Below are 21,738 nucleotides of genomic sequence, written 5' to 3' on the forward strand. Positions count from 1 at the left end.
ATAAGCACATATGGCTCTGTATTAATAAACACAGAAGGAAAGGTCAAGTAAAAACAAAAAAAGTTATATAACTTAAATTTGCGAACATAAATCTACACTGTGTTACACAAAAGGCAACAAAAGTACATAGACAGTTAGTAGAGAAGGGACATTTAAAGAGCTGATGGAATAAAACTTCTAAAAACTTTTTTTAGAAGTGCCTGTGTTCTGTTTTTGCCCTCCGGAGAATAACTTCAACGTTCAGCACTTTCATCTTTCAAAATGAAGCATGTCTGCCATAGTTGTAATTTGAATTATGGTCCTGTGATATCAATCTGCAATGCTCCTTTATTTGCCTTCTGCACAAAGATGCAGAAACGCTGAAATTTTGCTCCGTTTGCAGTCCATGCAAAATACAGATTATACTGAATCAGACGGAAATTATATGGTTTAGTGGCATATAATACATATCCCAGTTCCGATAAATGCTCAGATAATCAGTAGCAGGCATAAAAAATAGTCTATTTGATATTGAAGAATCAACAAAACTTACACTGAGGTGGGTCTGTTAAAAGCAAACTTCCTTTTCGAGTAAAAGCTATTATCTGGGGGTTAGGTTTCCACATCATGGGGCTGCCTGCTGCTTGGCTGTTTCCACTTGCTTTTCTGATTAAGGAATTTTTTTTAAATGTGCCTGTTAGCCTTGGCTTGTTTTTCTAACAAATCGGAGTTAGAAGTGGTGTGTCCTTGGCTTCCAATATTTGGCTTATTTGTAAGATGTGAGACAGAGTTTCTGATTTACACATGACAGTAAGTAACTTACAAAAGGAAAATTTGCTTTTTCATTCTCATTGGCAGGAAGAGCTTAGCCCTGTTGATGTTGGAAGCGAGCCATTATCTTTGCTAAGGTATCTGCCCAACAGTATTGATTTCATCAGACTTGGGTGCATCTTTATTTGTAGATGCCTAAATTCACATTTTTTTCTGTATCAAAAACTGCCAGTTTCTACTACAAAATTATGTGAATTGATTCTTTTTTATTATCAATAATTCAGTGGATAGGCAGCTACTTGTAATACTTCATTTCCCCTAACAATCAGCTTCTCCTATCATTGTACTAATTTATGAATTACTTACTAAGTATCACATATTTTTCTCAAAGCTCACTTTCCAAGTTCACCCCAGGGAGCCAGTGAGTATTCTTATAGAATTTATATGATTTTTATGATCCATCTTCAGGGTGATTGCAAGCAGAGTTCTGGAACTGAAGCTATAACATTCACCTTGGGGAATGACTTCTGTCACCAGAACAGTGGGAATGCAGACTTGTAAATTTTCCTAGCAAAGGAACATTTTCAGAGCAAGAGCCACATTTGATTTTTGAGGAGCATTTGGGGGGTTCCAAAAATAGGCTAAGCTGGGACAAATGATCACATCATGACAAATGTGGCATCTATCTTGATTAAAAAGTGTTTACTTTACCTCACACCTGATAAATTTAATATTTCCCCCCTGGGGTTAAATGAAAAATTACAAACTGGTGACAAATTTGGGCAGGGCCTTAAGGCCATGCTTTTCATGGAACATGTGTTGGCCTCAGATTATGCATTTTTGCAACAACTGACAGTAACCTTTGATATAATTGACAGTGCTGTTTCCTGCTAAGCTGCACAGGTTGGAAATGAGAATAGTCTTATAGAAATGGGTTTATTTTCTAACTGAATGGAGGAATTCTATTTGACTCCTTAAGACAACAGAATTTTGGAATCTGACGGATACCCTTTTAATTCTCATACATTAAATCACTTGACACTGTTACCTGGTCATTTGGGCTAAAGTGCCATTTGTCATAAAAATGACACTCAGTATTTTTTTCTCCTCTTGATTTCCATCAAATTCAAAAGAGGCCCTGTACTGCATGTTATTGATCAGTGGTTGAGTGTAGTACTGCATTGGTTGAAAGTCATTTAACTGAGATTCAATTTAGTCAAGATGGAGACATTATTGCAGGATAGATCATTTGTTTAGCTCAGTAGCCTTCATCCTACTCCATTTGTTTTCTACAGCCTTCTTCAGTTCACAGTTCAGGAGTATTTATACTGATCTAGTTTACATACAACAGAAAGCAGGCTATTGCTGGTGACTTAGCCCTATAAAAGACAGCGTCTGAGTACACAGCAAAGCACAGCCAGGTGGATCTCACAGCAAACCATCTCATAGCAAACTATTGTTTGTATACTAGCTCAAGTAAGTGGTGGTTTTTGCATGGATTCGCTATTTGTTGAAAATTAACACAGAAATATTGAATTTGTGAACTGAAACAAGAACTGTTTGGTGAACTGTTCCTGCCACTGAAGGACAAGAGTGATGCATGCATTGCCGGTGTCTGAACCTGAAGATTGTGACAGCTTTGAGAAATTTCTAGACCTCTGTTTTTGTTTTTTTAAAGGATCATGACATTATTCAAATAGGCTTCAAATGAAAAAAAAAAAGAAGTCATTTATGAAACACAGCAGTCTTGTAGTGTCACTGTAGTATCACCATTAACAGAAAGGACAGTGTGGTATACGATTAAAAGCAACAAGCTAGAACCTGGGGGACTGTGAGTTCTTGTCCTGCCTTAGCATAAAGCCAGATAAATAACTTTGGACTAGTGCTAATCCCTGCCTCTTAGCCCTAGAGAAAAAGCAATGACCATTGGTGAAAATATTGCTAAGAAAACTGTAGGAACTGGTTTAGGGAGTCACCAGGAGTTAACACTGATCAAAAAATAACAAGCAAACAAATACATATACACATACAATCCCCTCCCCCCGCCACGCCAAATCCTCTAAACCAGAAAACACCCCTTCCATCTGATGGGACTTTCTTACCAGACAGATTGTTCAGTTTAGTTCATATGAGTATCTTAAGAAGATTATTTCATATGACTAAAAACATTTCAGACAATCCCCATAAAGCAATGTTGTCAATTTCAAAAGCTGAATAAAATATTTTAAAGTATTTATCTGTTATAAAACAAGTTTTCCTGACCATTCAAATGCTGATTATCCTTGAATAATAGATGAAAACACTCTTCCCCATAGTTTTTTTTTACTTTCTGTTTATAGCATAAAAGATAATGCACATGCTGGAATCTCTAACAGAATAATAATTTATATACATGATTAGAATTATTGGCATAATTGCTCAAGATTGTTAAAATATTTACTATATAATAAACACCGTAGTATACTATATAGTATAATATATATTATATGTATATATCACTAAACATTTACTACAACAGCAAATGCTTTAGATTTCTGTTCCCAATTACAATCTTCAGAAATAAGCCTCCATCTAGTAAAATAGATGACTAAATGAATTAAGGCAAACTTAAATGTTAATGAAATGAAAGTTACTGCAAAATTAATATTACGGATCCTTTAAATGAAAGAATATTGGGTCCATGCATTTTCTTCACTTCCAAAGTAATCATACCCTGAAAATGAAGACAAATACCCTCATAAATACAATGAAGTAATTTATTTTAAAGATGACTATATAACACATATGAAAGAGAGTGATGAAATTGTAAACATTTATGTTCCATATACTGTATTTGTCCCAAAAGAGGGGAGAAATTACTATTTCAAACATTTTTAAAAACCCAGACTGGGCTTTATATGCAATGCAGATTATACCATAGAAAAGGGAATCCCTGTGTATTAGGATTGTCTTTATAGAGATAGATTGGAACAACATTTGAGGGCAATGCCAGTAAACTGCATCTTCATAGCAAAAGCAAAGCCAAAAAGTGAGAAGAAATTTGCATAGGAGATAAAGAGAAAAAGCCAAGAGCCTGATAAAGTGCTATTTGCCTCTATATACATTTAACCAAAACAGAGTAAAGGAAACAAGAAGGAAATGTGAGAATGTTGGAAATGAAGAGAAAACAGAAGAAAATCTCCTTACATCTACGATCCCAGAAAGAAATCAGGGATTTCCTTTCTTCAGTTCTTTTTCTATGCCACAATACTGCCCTATGAAGTCACTATCAAGGGAATTATGAAGTTAAGATTCTTAACCTATCCAATTACATCTCAAAAAGCATCATCTCACTCAATTTATGACCTCAGGTCAAGACACTAAACCAGCAAGAAACATGCTGTAATAGCAATACCGAATCACAGATGTAGCACTTAGCATTAGCAGATCCAATCAAACATAAAGCATTAATGCTCTCTATCCTCATATAATTTCCTCTCTTTAACAAACCGTAGTTGAGATTGCAGGCTGAGATCTGGAGACCCGGAGAGCTGAAAATCAAGAATTAACGCAAAGTAGAGGATGGCGTGAGCAAGAGTACGGCCATTCATATAACCCCCAAAACCATGTCTTGGCATATAAAATGGGTTTTCCAGTGATGCCATGTTTACTTTAAAGCTAGATCAAGCTAGATCAATATTAAGGCAAAGGATCTTAGATATAGGGTTGTAATTTAATTGTATACTTGTAATAATTATAAACTAAGCACCTAAACCACCTTCATATTTATATTATATCACAGTCTCCAAATTCAGGTATGCCTTATCTTTAGCCCAATTTAATATTTTCTGTGGGGGGGGGGGGTCCTTGGTGCTATGAGCTTTGTTGATTTCTTGCAGACATTTCATTACCTAACTAAGTAACATCATCAGTGCTAAAAGGAAGCACTCTCTGTTTATATAATAGTGGCTAGTCTTGTCATGCTGGTATGAGGCTTGGTGGCTCCTTGAATAGGTTGTTGTTTACTGTCAGCTTGTTTGTCTTGATAATTCCTTGATTGGGGTATATTTTCTCCAGTTGTTTTGGAAGGGAAATATGAGAAAACCCTTTTTGAAACTTGATACTGCCCCTGTGACACAGGTGCCATAGAAACCCTAGCACATGTTATTTTGTATTGTCAGTTCTACAGGGACATTCACCACCTGTTGATTACCCCTTTTTAAACTAAATTTCCTGGGCACGCCAATAATTTTTACTTGCATTATTTGTTAGATAACTAGGACAACTCTATTTCTCTAAAAGTAGCAAAATTCTGCTACATTATGTCTAAGTTTTGCCCACAAATGGTTGCCAACAATCCTTAAAATTAGGGGTTAACTATGCTTTGTTTAACTGAATGTATTTTAATTGGTCAATGATGGAAACAGTTTCTGTCTGTCTCCCTGGGCATTACATTAGAATTAATCCAGCAAACTTTTCCAATCTGTCATGCTCATGTTTACAGAATCAATTACCTTCAGTGGTGAAATTTAAACAAATAATGCTTTAAATATTGATTATTTCATTGGGAATGCAAGAGAAAACAAAGACAGAGTACAGAAATACTGGATAGTGTAGGTATGGATCAAATATGGAAGTTAGAGAGCCATACAAAAGCATCTATCTGCAAAAATGAAAACTGTTATGTAGCAAATAAAAGCATAGGGAATTTCCATTCCTATAGGAAGCTGTTATTTAATAAGAATAATATCAAAACCTACAAATTCTGCTCTAAGGCTTCTTTGGCAAGATAAAACCTTTCTCTTATACTGGAATTATTGCTGAATTACAAACTTGATATTGTAAACTCTGTGTTATAGAAACTGTTCCTAAAAACAGCACTCAGTGTAATGCTTTTTCAGAACATCAAAGTCAAAAAGTAGCTGGATTTAAACTTTCTTCCCTTAGAACACATGAACAGCTGAAATTGAAATGCTGTATTCTCTCATTGCAGAAAGAAAAGCTGCAGGGCTAGTATCTATCAGCAAATATTAATGTAAGCTTCTGATGGATAGATTAGATTGCAGTTAATTTTCTTCATTTTTATTAAAATGACTGATCTTAGGCCAGATATATTGTAAGAAAAATGCACGCAGAAAGAACAGACGTGAAGTTTGTGTTATTGTACAAACTTCACCTATTCCAACTTGGCTTGCCCATAACATCTAATCAGTACCCTAAAGGTAATTTTTCTCAAAGGAAAATGCTTAGGACAATGTTTCTCAGTTTCAGCAGTTTTAAGATGTGTGGATTTCAATTCCCAGAATTCCCCAGCTGGCATTCTAGGCATTGAAGTCTGCACATCTTAAAGTTGTTGATGTTGAGAAACACTAGCTTAGGATAGTCTCCAAGGAACACAAATTTCAGAGTATATTATCTACTACAATAAGGGGTATTATATTCAGCAGCAAATAAATATTCCCAACAGTAGGTCTAATTAATTTTTAAAAATCAACTGCATCAGGAAGCAGAAAAGTTTTACATAAAGAAACAATACTACGGTACTCCTGATCTTTGCATTTACTTTTTATTTACAATGTCATGAAGTTCATTTCCAATCTTTGAGACAAAATGGCATAATGTTCTATTTTAATATTTATTACTTTCATTGCAAATTCTTTTAAAATGGAATGGAAAACAGTATAAAAATATATTTAACATTATTGAAGTACCATGAGGAAGTAGGCTTCTAGTTAACGGAATCTAACCACTCCCTGTTTTTAATGTAGGAAGCATTCCACCATAATTTGAAGTTGTCTTCTATTAATGCAGTTACTTATTTAATTATAAAAACATTACTGAATCTCCAATATGGTCAGTTTATTCTCTTAATAAATATTTGTTCATTATTAGAAACACTTAACCCTTATTGAAAAGGAGATGAATAAATTCTGTGGGAAAATTTAAACATGGCCAAAACCTGTTCAGTTCCAATTTTGATTTCATCTTTAGTTTGTTGTCATGTTAATCAACCAAGTTATTTCATACAAAAATTGGCTATACATCCAGGTTTAGAAAAAGGGCATAAAAAACATTAGCCTGATAAATAAAGTGAATAAGTTGATGTGGGTAAACGCATGGAGAGAGCCAGTTTGGTGTAATGGTTTAAGCTTTAAGGCATCTGGCTACACAATGGGAGACAAGTTCTAGTCCGGCCCTTCTAGCATAAAACCTTCTTTGGGCTTGGTGGCACAGTGGTTAAATGCAGCACTGCAGGCTACTGCTAGATCAGCAGTTCAGCGGTTCAAATCTCACCGGCTCAGGGTTGACTCAGCCTTCCATCCTTCCGAGATGGGTAAAATGAGGACCCAGATTGTTGGGGGCAATATGCTGACTCTCTGTAAACCGCTTAGAGAGGGCTGAAAGCCCTATGAAGCGGTATATAAGTCTACTGCTATTGCTATTGCTTTGTACAATAACTTTAGGCCAGTCCCTGTTTTTCCTAAGAAAAAGACAATGGTAAACTACTTCCAAAAGTCTTGCCAAGAAAAGTGCATAGACTTGTCCAGGCAGTTGACGAAGTCAGGAATGACCTGAAGGTACCAAAAAAAAAAAAAAAAAAGTTCAGGTAATTCTATACAGATGGGTGAACAGGTGGCAGAGGATGAATGAAAGAGCTACCTTTCTCTTTAATGAGCAGAGAAATAAGTGAGCTGCCAAAGGAAAGAGCTCTTCCTACATCCAAGACAGAAATATACCAAGTATCTCCTCTGCCAGCCCCCAGAAAGCTGGTGAAGGATTTTGCAAGTTAGCAAATGTTTGTGGACGTGGTTACTAATAGGTTTTGGACAGAAGTTAAGATTTATCCTTAAAATTTCCAGGCATTTTCTAACATCAAAATAGGGAGAAGATTTTGTTCAACTATCTCAATAATGTGCAGTACTCTCAACTTGCTTTCTGGCTGTTCCTTGTTATTAGCATCTTTTTTCTGAATGACAAATTAAACCACACATCCAGTCCCCCACAATCGTTTAGCTATTCTGCTTGTTTGTCAATAAGCCATAAAATGACTTGTCATATTACTGAAACATGGTCACAGTGATATGAATGAATGTGTGTCTTTTTAGTTAATGGTTGATGGAAAGATGGAAACACCAATAAAAGAACCACTCCCTCCCATGGGAGAGGCAGGCCTATTTTACCAAAAAGAGTATAATAGGTAGTCCTTGACTTACAACAATTCGCTTAGTGACTATTCAAAGTTACAATGGCACTGAAAAAAGTGACCATTTTTCACATTTAACGGCTGTTGCAGCATCCCCATAGTCACATGATTTACATACAGATGCTTGACAGCTGACTCACATTTATGATGGTTGCAGTGACCCAGGGTCAAGTGATCACTTTTTGCCACCTTCACATCTGCAGCGATTCATTTAATAACTGTGGCAAGAAAAGTCGTAAAATGGGGCAAATCTCATTTAACAAATTTCTCTCTTAGCAACATAAATGTTGGGCTCAATTGTGGTTGTAAGTTGAGAATTACCTGTAGTTGAGCTAGTACAGTGGGACTAGGTTTGCAGAGGCCCAGGAGGTTCCTCCTGAAAGAAGCTCACCAAATGATTTGCATTGGTCATTAGCCCAACTGACCTCAAAGCGTGGTGGTATAAAACTTCTGGAGGAAGCAGATATACTTTTGTCACATTGAATTCTGGGAAGAAAAGTGAGGTGTTCACCAGATATGTAACAGACTAATTAACAAGTTAATCTCCATATTTTCTCCTTATACAACAGTATTTACCAACCTCCACAATTTTAAAATATTTAGACATCCAATTCCCAGAATTCCCAATCCAACAGGCTTGGCAGGGAATCTGAGTAGTTGAAATCCATAAATTTTAAAGCTGTTGAGTGTGAAAAACACCGGAACAGAATAAGTAACTGACAGACAGGTTTACATAAAGGAAACAATGAAAATGAGTAAGCCAAAGCATGGAATTTTCTAACAGGCTCAAGAAAAATTATTGAACAAGATTCTTTGCTTATGGACAAATTCCGTTTGCCAAGAAGCAACCAGAGCTGTCGGGAACTGCTGTGATGACATTCTATCTAGATTTTCTAGGCTTCATGGAAAATGCTAATGTTAGAAGGATGGATGCTTCATTTGTGAAGGAAGCAAATTGTCCAATGATCTGCAATACATATTTCATGATATATGACAGAGGAATGGAAATAAAATCTGAACTTCTTTTGCAATTAAACCTGACAGAGCTAGTCATTAAGCACTACTACCTGCACAATAACAAAGATATACAACAGAACCATTCATCATATTTGAAATCAAAAGTTAAGGATCCTAAGACATCTTTTTTTTCAAATATAAACATTAAAAATCACAGATCAAGGAAAAATAAAGAGCCAGGGAGAAATACGTATCAAATGGCATTAAGCCATTCTAAAACAAACATGTCTATTTGACAAAGAAATGGAAATAATTATGTTCTACTCAACAAAAGTCAAATAAATTGCAGTTTTGCCACAAACACACTTTGCTATATACAAAAGGTTCTACAACAAGCAAGAAGAATGTAATTATATGTCAGGTTTTAAATAAATGCAAAGATGTGGTGGGAGTGGAATAATCTAATATAAAAAATAATCCATGAAAGGATATTTTAGTATTTACCAATATTCACTGCATTATGTATTATTAGTCACTAAAATTTCTGCAGTATAAAGCTACTGAACAAAAGAAGCAGTCATCTCACATCAAAGCAGATTTGCCAGTAAGGCACAGATGTTACTATCTATTAGCATTTTTTTTATCCACCACTTCCTTTCACACATGATAGTTATTTGTGGCCACAGGGGGAGTTGGATACTGAGCAAGCTTTTGCCAGGCTCCTCTCGGGTCTTCCTTGAGGCAATTCTTAATTCCCATAAGGGTGTGGTTGTTTATAAGCTCCTACCAGAGCACAACTGCATATCAGATGTGGCATTAAGAAAGCAAATTTAGACACTGTAGAGAATTATTCTCCAACAATAATGCATTCAGAAAAGACACATGGCGTATTATCCTCCAGATGGCATCCTTTCAGGCCATAAGTATGTTGAAAATCCCAACTGGTTTGAAAGACAAAATGGGACAACTCACCACAGCCAACTCTCCATGGCCAACTAGCTGCAGCCAAGACACCATGGCCAACTTGCTGTAGGACAATTTGCCATGACCAACTCGCCATAGGAGACTCACCATAGGACAATTTAACAATTCAATTTAATTATTTAAAATAAATTTAAAAATATTTAAATTAAATTAAATTAGTCTACTCCACCCTTTCTTTGATATTTGCAAGTTTCCTGTGGTGAGTTGGGCATGGTAAGTTGTCCTGTGGCGAGTTGGCTGCAGCAAGCTGGCCATGGTGAGTTGGCTGTAGTGAGATGGCTATGGCAAACTGTCATTGATCCCTGAAAGAAGGTGAGGCTACAAAGTTCCTTATGGCAGTGGGTGTAAAACTTGATTTCATTGAGGGTCACATCATGGTTGTGTTTGACCTTGGGGGGATGGGGAGGGCATGGCCAGGGGGCATGGTCAGCTTGGCATCACTCGTGGCGGGGGTGCCTGTAGCAGCCCGAGTGCTCTGCCAGCGAAAATGGCGGCCCTCCTAAACTCTGTTTTTGCTGGCAGAGGCACCATGAACCGTTCACTGTTTCCAGGGCAGCTCCGTGGGCCACATCTAAGCACCCGGCAGACTGGATCCATCCCCCCCAGGCCTTGAGTTTGACACCCTTGCCTTATGACATGCTAATATATTAGGGTATCCCAATTTGCCTCATGGATTACCTGCATTCTGAAATCACACTACCTGCAGAACTATATCACGTGCTTATTCTGAAGGCAAAGATTAGCATAAAATAGATGCTGAATTATGTTTACAGGAGTGTGGGGCAGAAGAATATTTTTTTACGCAAGGAAAGACCCATCTATATTGGCATCTACACAGATTGTAAACTGGTGTGTTTGCAAGGACATATCTACTTTGCTCCACTCTTTTCTCTATGGGGAAAACTAGCACCAGGGATATAAAAGAGACAGGAACTTGTTCAATTCCTCATAGACCAAAAGTTTTTCATTCTTGACCTACAACTTAATGTAAGCAACCATGAAACATTGGAAAATAGGCTCCCATTCTTTCACCATAGAAATTTCTGTCCCCAAAGAATAGGGAATGTTTAGCAAGTTGAAGAAAATGGAGGCAGTAACTATAAGCATCACCGTACAAAAGATTATTTATGAGTACAATTGAAGCTAGGATTACCAATCCTATATACGCTAGCAAAGAAACACCATATTAATGATCTATTTCAAAATCCTGGACAATCTTGAATAACACTCTATTTAAATGGGCAGTTTTTACTTGTTTTTCTGTTGTTTCATTTTTGCATGCACCTTATTAGAAACCATATAACTAATGCAACTTCTTAAATTCTACTAGAAGAATTTGGAACTCCATCTGCTTTGCCACTGCCAACCCTAAGGGCTTATCGTTCCTATTTGCTCTGCTCTAAAGGGATTCCTTAGGAAAGAAACTATTCATTACACAGAGATTCTTGTGGGCATGTGTCCAGTTGTGACAAGGAAAGAAGGATTCTCTTATGGCTTTCAACACAAGCTCATCACACTACTTCGCCTGCGATGTGGCCTGCATTTGAAGTGCAGCTACAGTGTGAGTACATCAAATCTGCTGCTGCTCCAAGGCAAGTCAGAAGCCTTCCAAACCCTCTGCATGTCCATTTTTGCAAAGGGGACAGGTTTTCGGTAGGCCAAAAATGCTGTATTCCGTGTATATGACGCACCCGGATTTTCACCCTCTTTTTTGAGAAAAAAAGGTGTGTCTTATACTCCGAAAAATACAGTTCTTGCATCTTTTTCCTAAAACTGTAACTTACAAAGCTAGGATGGGTGATATAATTTTTTTAAAAAATGCAGATAGTCTTCGACTTATGTCTTCCTTTAGTGATCATTCAAAGTTACAACAGCACTGGAAAAAATGGTGAATGACTGTTTTCTACACTTACAAGCATTGCAGAATCCCCCCGGGTCATGTGATAAACTTCTGACAAGCAAAGTCAATGGGAAAGCCAGATTCACTTCACTGTGCTACTAACTTAATAAGTGCAGTGATTCACTTAATAACTCTAGCAAGAAAGGTTGCAAAATGGGGCAAAATTCACTTAACTGTCTCACTTAGCAAAAGAAATTTTGGGCTCCATTGTGATCATAAGCCGAGGACTACCTGTATTTCCATTGCTAAACCGTTATTTTACAAAGCAATTTATAACGTGTCAGCAAGATATACCTACAAAAGCTATTGGTAAAAACAAAAAATAAGGCCTCCTTGCTGTACTTTATCTCTGAGGCCTACATGTCCACATTGATGTTGTTTTCTTGACAGAAGTACAGCATTAAAAAAAAGGTAACAGTTCAGATAAAGCAGTCTGATTCTCTATTTTTGAAGACACACATGGGACTGAAAGAATTGAAGACAAGAATCAAAACTTTGGCATCCCATTATTATTTTTTCTGAAACAAAGCAGTTGAGATGCAACTGACATAACTAATGTGCTCTAGAATTGTCTTGTAAATTCAGAAGAATGTTCCCATAACATTTTAGCTCTATTCAAATGGGAACATTTTATCATTTCTGAACTGCATTTATTCATCAATCTAGATGAATACTTCAGAGCAAGGTTTCGCAGCCTCAGCATCTTTAAGGTGTGTGGTCTTCAACTCCCATAATTCCTCAGCCAGTACATTTGACAGTACTGCTATAGAGTAGATGTATATTCAGTGCTTAAGAGAAACCAAGACACTAGTCCAGTGATGGCTAACCTTTTCTGGACCAAGTACGCACTGTGTGCCACCTCTGGCATACATGCCATAAGTTCGCCATCATGGCACTAGCCCAAGCAATCAAGATCCAAAAAAATGTTTTTACAAAAAAACATACTACTTGGCAAGTGATTGCCATGCAGCAGCTCATGTGCTTTATTCTAGCCACAGAATCAGAGATGACCAAAAATGGCCAGACGAGGAGTAAGAAAGTATGAACAGCTGTGCAAGACATTTCAAAGCCAACCACTTAGATTTTTTTCAATTTTCTTGCCAAGGCACTCCGCCAAAAACGTCTGTGTTATCACACAGTCTGGCTGGGCCATTCCTCCCTTTAGAACTAAGGAAATTTAGAGTGGCATCTCTCCAAAGTGGCACCTGATTTCCAGATCTGCAGCACTAAGATGATTTCTTGATTCTGTGACCCAACTTGAGTAGGCTCCTAGACTGGAAAACATATTAATCCAAATTAAATTATAAAGCCATGTACTCGGAAAGGCTCAGAATTGCACTCTGCATTGAGATCAGTGCAGGAATCCCAATGCTTTAATATTACCCATAAAAGGCTTTTCACAATATGGTAATATCTATTCTACATTCATTTGCTTCTACCTACTACCCACTACATACAGAGGCCAAGTGTACTATAAATAGAATCAGTACATTATCACAGCCTATGATTTTCAACAATCTGCTCCACAGTTCTTTCTGAACACTTGCAATTTCTCTTCAAGAATCTTTTAGCCATATAGCTAAACTCAATATTCCTCCCATTTTCTTATATCAAAGAAATAACCCTGTGCCAAACGAACATCAAGAAAACTCCACCTTAAAAAATAGATCCAGAATTTAGTGGCTTTGCTGAAGATAGTATTAACAATCATCATTAAGCAAGCTTAAGTCTTAGCAAAGAATACCTTTATAATTATTCTTCATTAGTCTGGTATTCTGTTGCCCTAATTACACCCACAGTTTAAAGCATATCTTGTATTTGATACTTAGAAAGTAACGATTAAACAACAATTGGAAATACAATTGTTGCAACAATTGCAACATAACTGTTGCAACATGCCTAGTGGTAATTGTGGTTACCAGTACTTTAACACGGAAGAGCCTATGGACATGATGTAAGATCAGATCTGTAACTGTCCTTATCTCTCTAACACTGTTATTGATTACTGTTCTCAGAAAACCAGGTTCAAAACCTCACATGTACAACCTTCTGGACTATCCATTTGAGGTGCATCGTTTAGTATTTTTGTGCAGAAAAAAAGCTATCATTATCATGAGCATAATCAGTCCTTGAAATGGTTGTGGATAAGCTTTAGACTTCAATATGTTATAGCTTATAATGTCATGGGTTTTTGGGTTTTTTACAATATAACATTGATTCCATAGCTTTGATTGTATTTATTTATATTTTGCATTTCTTAACCACCCATCTCTCTCATTTTGCCTGATTTAACTTAACGGATCTGCCTCTTTGTAATACAGAATTGTGTATGATCATAATAGCCTGGGCACAAATACAACATGAACATTTCATGCAAAATCAAAGCAGAACTCATCCTATACGAAAGTAGTCCTTGCTCAAAGAATCTCCTACTACATATAAGTGTGGTGCCTTTCCAATTTAGATACTGCTATGTCTCACCACTTACACTTCCTGTTGCAAAAAAAAAACCCTAATCAAATGATAAAAATTTCATAGCAAAGTATATTTGAAAGCAGGTCTATAAGTCCAAAGACCACCATGACCACAACCTACTGTACTTTTGTTTGATTCTCCTTAATTTGAGAAATAATGAAAAGTTAACTGATCTGATAACTGACCTCTGTATAAAAATATAAAGATCCTCTCCCAAAAAATGAATACAGGGCTGCATCAGCAATGTTGGAATTACACAATTTAAAAATCTGGTAAGGAGCAGTACTAATCTCCATTTCAAAGCCGAAGAGCCAGCGCTGTCCAAAGACGTCTCAGTGGTCATGTGGCTGGCATGACTAAATGCCGAAGGCGTATGGAACGCTGTTACCTTCCCACCAAAGGTGGTCACTATTTTTCTACTTGCATTTTTACATGCTTTCAAACTGCTAGGTTGGCAGAAGCTGGGACAAGTAATGGGAGCTCGCTCCATTATATGGCGCTAGGGATTTGAACCACCGACATTTCTGATCAACAAGCTCAGTGTCTTAGCCACTGAGCCACAGCGGCCCTTCAATATAGAAGAATGCATTTGTTTATTTGATACCCAAATTATCATTTCATTTTTTTAAATGGAAAGAATTTTGGGGAGGAAGGGAAACCCTGATTAACTATGATTTGATAAAACCTTTTAAAAGTGAAATCTACATTGCTGAATAACAAATAATTTGCATTCATATTATATATATGACTGAAGTGTCAACACTTTTTCTCAGAGGAGAAAAAAAGAGGAAAATTTTGCACATAAGCCTGAGCAACATGTCCTTATGCCAATGGAGCCTTACGTTTATTTTTCTAAAACAGCAGCAGAGATCCTGATCTTGCCAGTCACATAGCAAAGGACTTTGAGTACTATTTTGGAATGGGGGAGGGGGAAGGCTTAGGAATAGGTTTTCAGCAATTTAGAAGTATTACCACTGCTATGTACATCCATTTGGCTACTGCAGCAGAGTGCCAAAGTAGTATGATATACTCCATTTGTTTGGCTGGCATCAACTGGATTTTTTCCTTCCAATGACTATCCCATCTGGTCTTTATTAATGATTTATTCATCTATATAATACAATCTATCAATAAATCCCACTACAAAGAGCAGGGAAACTGAAAAATGGAGTGGAAGTGAGAGGAAGGAATCTAATGATAGAAATCATGCAAGGCTTCAGCTTAGTTCTAGTAGTAAGAATCAAAATAGAATCCATAGCCTTTCCATGAGGTGAGTTTTGGGATAAACATAAAGTAAGTAGGAGATTACAATATGACATTGTTTGACAACACGAGGGGTATTTGGTAATGTTACATAAGGAATGTGCCTTTTGTTCTTCTACCTTCAAAACATTCTCATGTAAGGCAATGGCAAACCTCTTATGTAACAATGCCAAAAAATGCATGGAGGTGTCTGCCATAATTTTACTATGACTTCAGACTGTAAATATATAGGTATGACAAACTGTCTTTGGAGATTCTCAGTCATCCAAGTCATGGTTGTCCCTTTGTGGACAACACAAAGCACCTTTGGGACGTATAGTAATCTGATTTTTAAAAAAATGTCTAGAAAATATTAATCCATATACATACATTTACTAATCTAAAAAAAATAGTAAATTGTATTAGCCATGAAAAGAAGCGTCATTCTTTTTGGCTTAGCATGTAAACTATTTGTCTCACAAGTTGCTCCACAATGCATCCAATCCGAGTAGCTACTTGAAGCCCATCATCATATTTGCAGAGACTAATTTAGCACAAAATTTCTCAAGTTTTTCAACTTCTTTGATGTCAACATGACAATTCTGTAATTATGCCAGCTCTGACAAAACATGGAATTGTAGAAATATTTTCAACCAGTGTTCAACATTTATGTAAGATCACGTCCACTTTCAGTAAGCTTACAACAGCTTTCTAAAATAGATCAGTATTATCACATTTATTATTTATTACAAGTCTTCCACTGTGATAGAATGCTGAGATAATGCTTTAGAGTCACTTCCTGACTTTATAGCTGAACTAAGATTTAAACTAACATGCCAATAAGAAGTGATTAGTACCTTCCAGAAATGTTGACTTCCATATGATAGTTGGAAGTCTGGTAGTGCAATTCTACACAAGGCTGTTGAAACATGATTTGTACCCAATGCTGTTTTAGCACTTCAACTAGAACTTAATGCCTATGTTCTAGAAATAAAATAGTAGAGAAAGTGATAGTTCACTCAAATGTTATTGCTGTATACACCAAAAGGAAAAGGCAGGGCTCCTAATAATGCTATACAGACCCATGTTTTACAAGCAATCCATCCAACAACAGCATTTTAGTATATATACACTTCTATCCTAGCATCCTTGTCTTTCCAATCCTTATGACAAATTCTTCCCAAACTAAAATATTTAAAATAAAGTCAAAAGACTGTTCTTGGCATAGTATTAAAGTGCAAGGTAATATTCTGTCATATTATGATTAAAGAAGCACAGGGATCTGGTACAAAGCTAAACTCATGCATTAACCTAATAAATTAATCATATGTCTGAAACATCTACCAATCAATGTTCAATAGGGAAGCAGAACATAAATCTTGCAATTTTTAGCCCCATGTTTGAAAAACAACAACACAGGATTACTATCTTCTGTGGCCTGGCAAAGAAGCACAAGAAGATCTAGCAAGTTTGTATTCTGACTGTCTTTGCTAGCATCTGCAGGGAACATGAGTCCTGTATATACCCAAGCAAGTCTTCTGCCTCTCAAGATCAGGAAAAGCTATACTTTTATGTCTGTCATTCCAAAACATTTCCATCTAAGAGAATAGGAGTCTTAAATAATGGTACACTCATTTTTAACAATACGTGACAAAAATAACCATGATAGATTAGATTTACAGACATGCAGATTGGTATTACCGGTAATTTCTTTATAGGAAAGGATTATTTTAGTATTATAAACATAAATGAGCAGTCGGAGAAGAGAGCTAGTCCAGGAGGTATTAATAACTAGAACTGGGCTCTATTTGGAATCATTTTTCAAAGAAAGTAGTTGATAATTTTATTTGATCTTGACTGGGCTAACTTTGTCAGATCAATGAAGAAACGGGCCCTGTCCAGTGCATTTTGATAGCTGAAAAATAACTAGGCCAGACCTCTGTTTGCTTCTGTGAAAGATCTGGTTAGCCTTGGTTTATCTCCTAGCAATCTTTTTAAAAGCCTCAAATTGTTTTAAAACTAATTTTGTTTTGTGTAAGTAATAATTGAGAGAATACAGGTACTGATTACAGCCTCTTCTGTCAACTGTTTTCTTAAACATTTAAAGGGTACCACTCACTATTATATATAGAGCACGCACCAGAAATATGTGAAAAATATATAAATTAGCCTGGAAAATAATAACTGCTGTTCTTAAGCAGTTAGCTATGCAGTATTACATAACAGAACTTCAATTCAAGTGGGCAAATTTCCTTTGGGGGAAATATAGATTTTCACAGATGGGTCTCATTCTAAGTTATTCTTTATGACAGTTATTAATCTGTGATGTCTCTGAAAACAAAACTCATGGAGCAGTGGGTATTAATTGATATTGTGATCTCTTTTCCTTTCCCAGTCATTGTGAAAACGTAACTCCTCAGGCTTATCCAATGACAAGTATAATTTGTCTGCCAAACTTTGTATCTATTAGGTCCTTTGTACTTGTATAAACTGACAGCAATATAGCATTTTCTATAAATTGTGCAGTACCTTCACTGAGAAACTATTGAAATTCAGGATTGAAAGAGGTGAATGAAGTATTATGTTCAGCTAACGATAATTACTTAAAAACATTACTGCATATAATGTGCAAAAACTAAATCGCCACAGAAAATTCAAATTCTTTAATATATTTCTCGCCAAAGAATACAAAGTATAGTACCAAAAAAGAAAATAATGCAAAAAACAAAAACAAAAAACCCAGACCTGGAAAATTGAAAAACTCAACAGTGATTCTCCGACTTGGGAAGGAAGTTTGAAACTAAAAGTCTCGAGAAAGGTTACAGTAGTTACAAAAAGGAAAAGGCCATTATTTAAAACTATAAAGCCAAAAAAAGGTCTTTGGGTAAGGGACTGTGACAAATAATAAAGGGGTAGGGAAGTAAACGGAAGAGAACTAAGCATACGGAAAAACATAAGATGTGTAAAACTCTTCCAGAGAAGGACCGGGAAATGTAATTTATGAGGAAATAGTAAAAAGCAGATCATAATAAATGAGTCAAGTCATTACCAAGACTCATAAGGAACATTAACGGCATGGGGGGGGGGACACGCACACTGGAGTAGCTTAGCAAAGTACAATGGGGATGGATGAAAAGCTGAGACCAGGCTCGTTAATGTAGATAAGGGCTACGAGAAGAGGTCCCTAAACATCATCTACAGGAAAGAGTTATCACTGTAGGACACAAGTACAAAGATAGCATTAAAAATTACACAATCCGTAGTTTCCTGCAGAAAACTCTGTCAACGTGGAGCAGAAGCAAGAAAACAGGTGTCCTCTGAATTTCAGAACTAGAGAAGCTATAATTAGGCAATGGGAGCCAAGAGTGTTGACCAAAGTTATCTCTCTTTCTTGTTTGTCCTTTCAAGAGGTAGCTGTTTCATTGGATGATGTTACGAATAAATGAGTAGGAAAGCAAAACAATCCCTGAAAACTTTGCCAAACGGAAGAGTTGAGAAGAATCTAAAAGTAACATGGGGGATTCTAGAAGATTTTTTTTCTATGAGAGGGAAACTATGGATGGCTTCTAATTGTTGGACTGGTAGCGTTTATTTATAAAATCTATTAGCTGCTCATCTCATATCCAACAACTCTGGCCAACATGCAACATAAAAAGCTTACAACATAGATTTGAGAGCATCAGAACAATCTGATGTGGCTTAAGTAATGATGGATTGTAACCACATGGGACAACCACTATTAGGGAAGTCTGTTCTAGAAGAAAGACAGGCTCTCGGGGCAAGATTCCTGGTGTAGGTGTGGTGTTACTAGACCGAGGGCCAACCACAGGAAAGGAATGACTCCACACAGAGTCTTGCAGAAGATCACAAGCTGCTCTTCTTCTACCGTTAAAGCCGTGTTTCTCAACCAGGTCAACTTTAAGCTGGGTTCATTTCAACTCCGAGTTCCCCAGCCAGTTACATTGACTAGGAAATTTGGGGAGTTGGAAGTCCACACACCTTAAAAAGTTGCTGAGGTTCTGAAACACTGAAGAATACAAAAAACTACCTATGAGAGCAGTTAGACCCCAGGAGAAATTACTTCCATTGGGTGCAAGCATCCAAGCTCAAAAGGGCAGAGAATGGTGAAGGGTGCATATACAGAAATGGGGCTCCAGGAGAGGAAATTCTGTCCACAGACCACACTGTTCACCGATGACTCTTAAGAAGCTCTCCAGAACGGTTACAGTAGTTACAAAAAGGAAAAGCTCATTATTTAAAACTATAAAGCAAAAAAAAAAAAAAGGGGGGGTGTCTTTGGATAAGGGACTGTGGCACCCAATAAAGGAATAGGGAAGCAAACACAAGAAAACTAAACATAGAGGAAAAACATGTGTAAAAAAAAAAACTCTTCAAGAGAAGGACGGGGAAATGTAATTTCCGAGGAAATGATAAATAGCCCAAGATCATAATGAAGGAGTCTCAGAATTGTGGCTTAAAGTAGCTTGTAAGGAAGAAAAAACTCCCTCCCCTCCCCCAAAAAGGTTTAAAATCGGAACTTATATCGGAAAGGGGACTTCTGACTTAAAAACCCCACTTTCTTTCTCCAAGGTGGGTCACCAACACTTTATCCCCTCCAGACCAACGGTTCTCTCCACCCCTACCCCCCAAAAACCTGGTGCTTCCCACAGACAGAGGACTACAAAACCAATCACACTACGCCAGCAATCATGCGGACCAGGTCAGCTGCGGCCCTAAACGCCTTGCTGGGAACAGCAGTCTGGACTTTGGAAAGAAAAGGAAAACTGAAAGGAGACCCCCTCACACCCCCCATAAGGACCCCAGAAGCCGGCCAGAGCTTTGCCAATGGGTGGGGGGGAGAAGGGAAGTTAATGGGGGAAAGGCACACCTCCCCACCTCCCCTAGCTGGTTGCACTACAACTCCCATGCTTCCCTCTCCCCTAATTATGAAGAGGCTCAGTCGGGGGAATTGAGGCCGCCGAAGCCGGGCCGGCTGGGGACGATGGGAAAGGTGCCTCAGCGCTCCTGAAGGAGGCGCCGGCTCGGAAGGGAAGCCCGGCGGGTCGGAGAGGCGCGCCGTGGATCCAGGGAGCCGCCGAGGCTTTTGGGGAAGTGTGTGAGGGGAGCCCAGAAGAGCCTGAGGGGACCGCGTCGGCCGGGACGGGGCGGCTCCCGGGCGCCACTGACAGGCCGGGGCGGGGCGGGCGGGCGCGGCAGGTGCGGCCCTACCTGCCGTAGATGCCCTCCGTGATGCGGTTCCGCTTCAGCGGCCGCCGGAGTTTGCTGCAGTCGGCGCTCCGGCGCTTCATCCTCCCGCCCGGTTCGGGGAGTCCCAACCTGGCCTGCTGGCGGCGGCGGCGGCGGCTGCTCCTCCTGCCCCGCCCGGGTCACGGCGACAACATTCGAGCGCGCCGGTCCGCGCGGAGGCCCCGAAAAGACTCCCGCTCCCGCTTGGTGCTCGGGCTCTCCGTCTCCCCGCCCCTTCCTCCCTCCCCTCTTTTTTTCTTCTCCCCCTCTCGGAAACAAAGAAATAAAAAATAATTTCAGACCAGTCCCTCCCCGCCGCCGCGGCCCCGCGCGCAGGCTCCGCGCCTCGCCCCGCCTCCTTTCAAGCCCGGGCCAATCCGCTGAGGGCCAAACAGGAGGGCGATGCGGGGAAGAATCAATCAGCGCCGGCCAAGGAAGAAGAGAGACGGGCGAGCCGGCCAATGAAAGAGAGCGGCAGCCACCGACCGCCCCTTCCCTAAGATAACAAGGACCGGCCTGAAAGTCTGTGACAGAAAGGATTGAAGAGGAGCGTGTCCAATCCTGGGGCGGAGTTAGAGTAGAGGGGCGGGGCAGTCTCGATATTTCCCAATGGGAGAGAAAGAAAGGTGGTGGTTTGTTCTTCTTCTCTTTGATCTCAACCTTTGGTTTCGGATTAGGATACCGCCCTCTACGATTAACTGACGTAAATGCTGACCAATAAACTCCGCCCGTCATCCGTGGCCCCAAGACAAGAAGAGGCAAAGAATAATGCTCCCGCTACTTTCTAAAACAGGCTCGCGGACGGGCCCGCCCACTTACAAAAGTGATGCTACATTGAGCCAATCAAGGTGGCGTTTCGACAGAAAGGGCACTGAAAACGACCAACAGAGGTCTAGACTAAGTGGGACTAGGCGGAATAGCCGTGCAAAGTGTCCTGGGAAATCGAGTCTTGGCCAATCGGGGTAGGAGTTCCCCCTCTGTAGCCTTTTGTTAAGGTGGC

General features: G+C 38.6%; 1 protein-coding gene across 2 annotated transcripts in view; it reads right to left on the reverse strand.

The window, feature by feature from the left end:
- Positions 1-20,974, reverse strand: part of MACO1 (macoilin 1) — a 62,870-nt gene extending 41,896 nt beyond the window's left edge. The window contains exon 1 of one of the 2 annotated variants that reach the window (XM_087728312.1): positions 20,721-20,974. In XM_087728312.1, coding sequence (XP_087584438.1) covers positions 20,721-20,800 — 80 coding nt within the window. In that variant the 5' untranslated portion in view covers positions 20,801-20,974. The remainder of the gene's footprint in view (positions 1-20,720) is intronic. The other variant, XM_087728311.1, reaches the window with a different exon arrangement.
- Between the last annotated feature and the right edge of the window lie 764 nt (positions 20,975-21,738).

This window comes from Thamnophis sirtalis, unplaced genomic scaffold (assembly GCF_051295495.1).
Source record: "Thamnophis sirtalis isolate CommonGarterSnake01/CBP01778 unplaced genomic scaffold, rThaSir2_p1.2 scaffold_13, whole genome shotgun sequence".
Classification (NCBI taxonomy): Eukaryota; Metazoa; Chordata; class Lepidosauria; order Squamata; family Natricidae; genus Thamnophis; species Thamnophis sirtalis.